We start from the raw sequence: 8,758 nt of genomic DNA, 5'->3' as shown, positions 1-8,758 counted from the left end.
ACTCCCAGTACCCTGGAGCTTGTACACTGTAACTCCCAGTACCCTGGAGCTTGTACACTGCTAGGCACATAGAAGGTACTTAATACATTACTTCTGAGTGCATGAGTGAATGAATTTGACCAGAAAACACATTTTAAGCATTATAACATATTTCTAAAGAGATGACCGTCCTAACTAGTTTCTCTGTTACTGGCACATCCTGGTGAGTAAGTATATGTTGAATATTCCAAATCCAAAAGCCCCCGAATTTAAAACTTTTCGAGTGCCAATATGATGCTTAAAATGCTCCAATGAGCATTTCAGATTTAGATTTTTGGATTTGGGATGCTCAGTAAGTAAGTATAACACAGATATTCTAAAATCTGAAAAAAATCTGAAACATTTCTGGTCCAGAGCATTTTGGATGAGGGGTAGTCATCTTGTACTGAAAAAGAAATGGCATTTTATTGAGGGTGTGTCCAAATGAAAACCTACCTTTTTTTCAAAGCACATCTCTGCCCAGTATGGTCAGAGAAAGTATTCTGGGCCTAAAGCTGTTGAGACAGCTACCTCTGACCTGGCTCCTCCTCAAAGGAGCTTATTGGGGGGAGCCTGGACTGTGTACACCCCCTCCCTGAAATAATGCTGAGGCACATACATTCAGAAGTCTTCATTAGGCTAAGCACAGCTAGAATATTTAGTGTGACATTTAAGTAATGTCGATTTTCTTAAAAACTACAGTGGCGGCTTTACGCCCGTGGGGCCAGCAGCCAAGGGCGCCAGCCACATCCCCCTAGACTGGCGGGTTCTAATCCAGCCCTGGCCCACCAAACAACAATGATGGCTACAACAAAAAAAAAAAAAAAAAATAGCTGGGGGTTGTGGCTGGCACCTGTCGTCCCAGCTACTTGGGAGGCAGAGGCAGGAGACTCACTTGAGCCCAGGAGTTGGAGGTTGCTGTGAGCTGTGATGCCATAGCACTTTACCGAGGGAGACAGCTTGAGGCTCTGTCTCAAAAAAAAAAAAAGCTATAGTGATGATTGTCTAATACAAACATACTTTTGGGGATAGCACTGTCCCTGGAAATAAGCCTGAAGTAATTGCCTGGAGAAGCTTCTTGTTGTCACTGAAAGCCACTGGTATGTGAGCTGTTGAATCCTGCAAAACTTATTACGAGTGGAGTCATGGGGGCAGGCGCTGAGACACACAAAGAATATTGGCACTGGAAGAGAATCCTTGCTTTTGCAGTCTGGCCACTCAGTATTTGAGGTGAGAGTTTGAGTGGTCTGGCTTATCTCATCCTTAATATGGATTTCCAGGTGCTGCTCAACTTAGTAACCTTTAAGCAGATAGCAGGCAGGGGATTTCTTACCCCCATGCACACACACATCTGCCCATGCCTGTGACTATTCCTCTCCTGGTCACACAGAACAGCCTTCCATTAGCCAAGTGCTTCAGAACAAGTCTGTTGTCATACCTGGTAGGATGAGTGAAGGCACACCTTTGTGCTTGGCAGTAAATATATCAAGGGACATGAACATCCTTAGCCTCTTTCTCTCTGGGTTTAGATGCCCAGACCAGGGTCTTCACTGTGGCAGCTTGCTGAATAGGTAATTATCCTTAAGTGGGCTTACTCTGAAAGAATGCCAATTCTTTTTTTTTTTTTTTGGGGGGAGACAGAGTCTTACTTTGTTGCCCTCTGTAGAGCACTGTGGCATCATAGCTCACAGCAACCTCAAACTCCTGGGCTCAAGAGAATCCTCTTGCTTCAGCCTCCCAAGTAGCTTAGACTACAGGCGCTGCCACAATGCCTGGTTATTTTTAGAGGCAGGGTCTCACTCTTGCTCAGGCTGGTCTGGAACTCTTGAGCTCAGGCAGTTCACCTGCCTTGGCCTCCCAGAGTGCTAGGATTACAGGTGTGAGCCACTGTGCCTGGCCAACAATGCTAATTCTTTATGTTTCACAGTTGTTTGTCCCGATGACATCGTTATAATGCACATAAATTTGCACATTTTTTCTGAGCAGAGAGCAAGTGTTTGGTCTTTCTTCATATTGGAGAGGAAAGTGGTGATTCTTCTGGAAATCTCTTGGTTAGTACTTCCAGTCCCAATTCAACTGGATTTGGTAATTCAAGGAAGAAAACAGATTTTTTCCCCCTACACCGTGTGTGTGAATAGCTGTACCAACCCTGTCTACACATTGGAATTATCTGCACCTGACTCTCTGGGATTCTTATTTTGTTGGTCTCGGGTATATCCTGTGTATTAGGATTTTTAAAAGCTTCCGAAGCAATTCTAACACACACTGGCGTGGAGCAAAGCTGAATACGCAGCAGCCGAAGGACAGGATTGTTGGCCTGTGAGCCCCCCAAGTCAGTGGCCATGTGGATCGGTAGGAAGGGGGTCTGTTGTTCTCCCAGTTTTTACTGTAGAAGCAGCTGTCTTTGCCGTTCTACCTCCTTTGCCAGAAGAACAAACAAGTCCTGATTCGAAATAGGTTAGATTTGAATTAAAAAGTAAAACCACAGCCTCAGAAATTCAGCGCCCGTGTTTTTCCCCTTAGCATCTCCCTCACGCAGTAGATGCATGCTTCAGAAGAGTAAGAAATTGCTGTTTGGAAGCTCTGGAGAGAGTAGGCCGTGCACCCCGACCCATTTCTGGGCACCTGGTGGGGGAGAAAACGAAGACTCCTCACAATGACCACACATAGTTTACCAGGTCCTGAGCAATTAATTTCCTCTGTCTCTACTTTTTTAAAAGGCTTCTACTGCTACTGAAAAGTAGATCTTAAATTATTCAGATTTTTATTTAAAGAATTTAAAATTAGAAATGAAAAAATTAGGTCTTCCCTTCCCCCCAAGGTAGAGGAAGACTTTCCAGGATTGTGTATTAGAGGGGTTTATAAATGACATGTTACTAATTTAGTAATCAAAAAGAAAAATAAGTGGTGTTTTTGATGCTGCTGGCTGTGTATGATATCAGCATTTGAAGGAAGTAAAAGGAGTTTATTTGTGTCTTCAGACAAGCTTCTAATAGTAGAATCATTAAAGTCAGAAATGTCTCTTCATTCTCGTGGCCCCCTCCCCACACCTTTTGAATGTATCATCTGGTTAACATCTTTACTGATGAGTTCATGTTTTTAGCTACAATAAAAATCTACTCCCGAATCCTGCTTCCACCAGGATGCCATCTAAGAAAAGTACCTTAGATGCTTTGGTAGGCATCTGAGAGTTGCAAGATTGATGATGCGTGCCAGCCTGAGTTGCCTTTTTCTCTTATCTCCCTAGATTATCCTCTTGACTTGAACCACAGTGAAACCTTCCTACAAACCACAACATTTCTTCCTGAAGACTTCACCTACTTTGCAAACCACACCTGCCCTGAAAGGCTCCCTTCCATGAGTGAGTAGAGTTCTGGCTTATCTTCCTGTGCTTTTATGGGTAAACGGGAGAGGGTTCTGTTCCCTGTCTGTCTGTCTACATCCTGCCCTCGGAAAGGGCCGTGAGAGTCATTTGTGCTTCTGGCTCCTTCAAAGCTTGCTTCAAGGTTGCCAGTGTTCTTGGGTACCGTTTTTTACATTATCACTTTTGCATGTGCCCAAAAAATATGTCTTGGGGTCTATTAGAATGTCCTAGAGAAAGCACAGTCACTTAATGTGGGGAGTATGTTCTAAGAAATGCATCACGAGGCAATCTCATCATTGTGGGAACCTCACAGAGCGTAACAAACCTGGATGGAGTAGCCCTGCACTACTCCATGTGATACAGCCTGTTGTTCCTGGGCTGCAAACCCATACAGCACAGTCACTGAACTGAGTAGACAAGTGTAACAATGCTTAGTACTTGTGTATCTAAACACAGAAAAAGCACAGTAAAAATACATTGTAAAAGATAAATGGCGCACACAGAGCACTTAACCATGGGTGGAGCTTACCGGCAGGGAAGTGCTGGGGCGAGTCGGTGAGTGACTGAGAAGTGGATGCGAAGGTCTCGGACATGACTGGGCACTACTGCAGACCTTAAAATCTGCATACACTTAGGCCACATGGAGTTTGTAAAAACTATTTTACTTTCTTCAATAATAAATAAGAAGTGTAGTATAGTAAATATATAAACCAGCTACATGGTCACTTATTATTATTTAACTGGCAAAGCAAGCAGTAGGTCTGTGTACCCCAGCATCACCACAGACATGCAAGCAATGTCTCACACTAGGTGGGATGTTACGGTGGCTAAGTCATTGCTAAGCAGCTGGCATTTTTCAGCTCCGTTATAATCTTATAGGACCACTGTATATGCCATCCGTCATAGCCAGAAATGAGGCACGTGATCGTGTAGGCAACCCGCTTTGTCTTTTTAGTATGTATTTCCCACTGATTAAACTTGTTTGATGTTAGAGAAGTTATTTTCTTTTTCTCTTTCCCTCTCTCTTTTTTTTGTGGGGGGGAGCAAGGGAGACAACAGTCTCACTCTGTCACCCAGGCTGGACTGCATTGGTGTCATCATTGCTCACAGTAACCTGGACTTCCTGGGCTTAAATGATCTTCCCACGTGTACCCCCACACCCCGCTAATTAAGAAAAAGTGTTTTTTGTATGTGTGAGGTTTCACTATGTCATCTAGGCTAGTCTTGAACTTCTGAGCTATTCTCCCACCTCAGCCTCCCACAGTGCTGGGTTCTAGACATGAGCCACCATGCCTGGCTAGAAGTTATTTTCTTAACAGAGTACTGGTTGAAAAACATTGTTGGATTCTTTCTTCCTTTCTTTTCTCTCCCTCTTCCCTCCTCTCCCTCTCTTTCCTCTCTCCTTCCTTCCTCCCTTTTTCCCTCCCTTTCCTCTAACCCCCGACCCATGTGCAATCTAAAACAATGCCAGCAAACTCTTGGACCTTCTTTTTTTATCTCACAGCACATTCGAAACCCATAGTTAAATTTCCATGGCACACTTAAATTATGTTGATTCTCCCCCCCAAAAAAGAATATGTTTACTGTGCTTTGAACGTCTTTCAAAAATAATTCAATTAATGATCTGTACAAATTTTCACAGCACACCAGTTGAAAATCACTGTCTTAGTTAGACCTTTTTGTACTTTTGGGCTTCTTAGATGGTTCTTCTGATACCTATTTAAAGAAATGAGCAGGCAAAGGAAACTCTCATGTTTGCAGAGTCAGCTGTAGCTCAAACACAGTGAAAATAGAGGAAATGTTAGAAATAGTCATGCCTGGTGTTGAGCTTATTCTCATTCATATATGAAAAGTTAACTATGGGCGTGTGAGTCGTCTGGGAAGCCTTTCTGTTTCATTTGCATGCCTCTCCGCACACATATATAGATCTTCCCTTTAAAGTCTGCATTTGTCTGCATTTACACATCAGCTTAGTTTGGGAAGACTAAAATTTGTGGATTAGAAATAGGCTTTTGAGAGATCGAAAACTAATATTAGCTCATCCTCTCACCAGCGTTTATGATGGTTGCATCTTCACTTACCTTAGAGAGGACCAGTGTGTTCTGAGTTTGGATATCATCACTCAGGGTCCACACTCACTGGGGAATGACTGAGAGAGGCAATGCGTCTATGCCCGCTGCAGGAGCAAACTGACATGGTTTGCTCTGTTGTTTTTCTCTTTTCTAAGCTCTACTGTTTTTCTCTTTCTTTTTTGAAAAGTTCAGCTGTTGTTTTACTTGAAGTCTGTATTTCTTTCTGCACCATTGGCAGAAGCCTGACGCTACAGTCTTAATTCCTTGATTTGCTTCTCTACCCAGATAATACCGATGAACTGAGATGCAGGGAGATGGAAGGCAGAGGAGGGGACTTCCATCCCTGTTAGAACCATAGTCAGCTGAAAAAGAAATCAAACTTCTCCAGTGAATAAAAGCTTGGACATAGAGAAAAGAATCTGTCATTTTCTTACCTCTTAATCCTTTCCCCTCCCTCCTCTCTGTTCAGAGGGCCCAATAGACATAAACATGAGTGAAATCGGAATGGATTACATTCATGAAATCTTCTCCAAAGACCCAGCCATCAAGCTCGGAGGTCACTGGAAGCCTTCTGATTGCATGCCTCGCTGGAAGGTAGGGTGTGAGGTCAAACCCAGAGTGTGGGGAAGCCCACAGGGGATTTGCTAACTGTGACATTTCGTAATTTTTGCCCTACTACCCCATGCAAAGTATTTTAATTTGATAGAAATATTTTGGAAGGGGCGGTGCCTGTGGCTCAGTGGGTAGAGTGCTGACCCCAAATCCTGAGGGGGGTGGGTTCGAACTCGGCTCCGGCCGAACTGCAACAACAACAACAAAAATAGCTGGACTTTATGGTGGGCGCCTGTAGTCCCAGCTACTTGGGAGACTGAGGCAAGAGAATCGCCTAGCCCAGGAGTTGGAGGTTGCTGTGAGCAGTGTGACGCCATGGCACTCTACCAAGGGTGATAAAGTGAGACTCTGTCTCTTAAAAAAAAAAAAAGAAATATTTTGGAGGAACAGGTTTCTCCAGGGACTCTTGTAGCTTCTAAATCTGCTTTCTGGTGACTGAGCAAGACCCATTTGTCTTCCTAATAGGAATATTAACAAAGCGAGGCAGTGCGAGGGTCAGTAGGTCTCTAGTGACACATGTGCAGGAATTATCTTCTCAGAGTCAGTGCTTCATACCTGTTCTCCACTGGTCACTATAAGCTTAGTGGAATATAAAGTGAAATTATCTAGCTTGACTTTGGGATGTATTTGGTGATTTTCTGCATGATGATGGTGAAGCGGCATCAGTGGTGTGGTTCAAGTTTCTGACAATTGCTTAAGTTGGACCGCGCCTGTTGCTCAGTGGGCAGGGCGCCAGCCCCATATACCAAGGGTGGCAAGTTCAAGCCTGGCCCTGGCCAGACTGCAACAAAAAAATAGCCGGGCATCGTGGTGGGTGGCTGTAGTCCCAGCTACTTGGGAGGCTGAGGCAAGAGAATCAGCTAAACCCAGGAGATGGAGGTTGCTGTGAGCTGTGATGTCACGGCACTCTACCAAGGGCGACAAAGTGAGACTATGTCTCTAAAAAAAAGAAAGACAATTGTTTAAGTCCATTCCTTTAATAAGTATTTATTAAAATGCTTATTCTGTGCCAGCCCTGTTAGGTGCTGGTGGTACAGCATGATCAATACAGATCTGGAACAGATTAGTGTTTACACCTTAGCATTGATGTGTAAGATCAATTTAATGACCAGCATTAAGACTGTATATATATGCATCACACATCGTAAGGGGAACTACTATTATGTGAAGCTTATTTTAGTTGTATATTTATATATGTGTTAATATATAGAGATATAGTCATGTCACAGCGTAGGATGTGTTTTCTTGTGGGTTGGGGTCTAGAGCGAATTCACGTGACAAGCCTGCTATGTGTGGCCTCTAAGGCATGGTGCATGTAAGAATAAGATCCACTTAGTTCCAAGGGTTGACTTGCCAACACAGGTGTTTATGTAGAGGAAGTTGAGGACAACACAGCTTCCCAGAATTCCCAGTGTTTGGTCACCAATTCTGCAGGGATGTCCTCCTGTGACTCAGAAGTTCAGGGTACTAACTGGATAACCTCTTTTGCTGTGATCCACTCCAGGTGGCAATCCTGATCCCCTTCCGGAATAGACATGAGCACCTCCCAGTCCTATTCAGACACCTGATTCCCATGCTTCAGCGCCAGCGCCTTCAGTTTGCATTTTATGTGGTTGAACAAGTGAGTGATCCTTCCTTTTCTTCTTTCTCTTCTGAGATAGCAGTTTAGAATGCTGCAAGTGGCCGGGCATGCTGGCTCAGCTTGGTACCATCTAGCTCAAAGTGATAGGTGATGATGCTAGCACTTTGAGAGGCTAAGGTAAGAGGATTGCTTGAGGCCAGGAGTTTAAGACCACTCTGGGTAAGAATGAGGACCCCACCCCCCATCTCTACAAAAAAATAGAAAAATCAGCCGGGTGTGAAGACCTAGCTACTCAGGAGGCTGAAGCAGAAGGATCACTCGAGCCCAGGAGTTGGAGGCTGCAGGAACTATGATGACGCTGCTGCGCTCAGCAAGGGCAACAGAGCAAAACCCTGTCTCCAAAAAAAAAAAAAAGATGTCGCAAACTAATCCATCTTTGGTGTGAGGAGCTAATAAAGTTGAGTTGAGTTGCCCTGAGTTGGGAAGAGGAGCAGAGAGCAATTCTGTACTCCCAGATTGAGACATTGCTCAAGACCAGGCACATTTGCGTTTAGGAGGGAATTTTGCTTGTGAATGGAAGCCTCTTATATGGTGCTTTGCTAGCACCTTCTTTGAGTGGTGTCTTCAGGCCCCACACTCAGGAAGTTCCCCCTAAGACAAGGACGTATATCCAGGTTCAACCCAGATGATGTGGCCTTGGAGTCAGGGCCCCTCAGTGCCATCCCTGCTGTTAATTAGCCACATGGCCCAGGGCCTTCCTAGACCTCTCTACAGATCTGGGTTTAGGTTTGCTTTAATCTTAAAAGTATTGGGATTGAACTAGATACAAAGTTCAGAAACTAAAGACTCACATGGCAAATTCAGTATATAAAACTCCTTTGGTAGAGGGTCCTGCATAAATTTATTTTTTTTTTTTTTGAGACAGAGTCTCGCTTTATCACCCCCGTAGAGCACTGTGGCATCATAGCTCACAGCAACCTCAAACTCTTAGGTTCAAGTGATCCTCTTGCCTCAGCCTCCCAAGTAGCTGGGACTACAGGTACCTGCCACAACACCTGGTTAATTTTTTAGAGATGTGGTCTCCCTCTTGCTCAGGGTGGTCTTGAACTC

At 44.2% G+C, this 8,758-nt stretch overlaps 1 protein-coding gene across 1 annotated transcript in view; it reads left to right on the top strand.

Annotated features, from left to right (window-relative positions):
- The window catches only part of B4GALT5 (beta-1,4-galactosyltransferase 5), a 77,487-nt gene that overhangs the window by 62,976 nt on the left and 5,753 nt on the right, over positions 1–8,758 (top strand). The window contains exons 3-5 of the mRNA XM_023511964.1: positions 3,266–3,379; positions 5,924–6,048; positions 7,571–7,687. Coding sequence (XP_023367732.1) covers positions 3,266–3,379; positions 5,924–6,048; positions 7,571–7,687 — 356 coding nt within the window. The remainder of the gene's footprint in view (positions 1–3,265; positions 3,380–5,923; positions 6,049–7,570; positions 7,688–8,758) is intronic.

Source organism: Otolemur garnettii, unplaced genomic scaffold (genome assembly GCF_000181295.1).
Source record: "Otolemur garnettii isolate 467f Iridium unplaced genomic scaffold, OtoGar3 scaffold00023, whole genome shotgun sequence".
NCBI lineage: Eukaryota > Metazoa > Chordata > Mammalia > Primates > Galagidae > Otolemur > Otolemur garnettii.
This window is presented reverse-complemented; position numbering and strand designations above follow the sequence as displayed.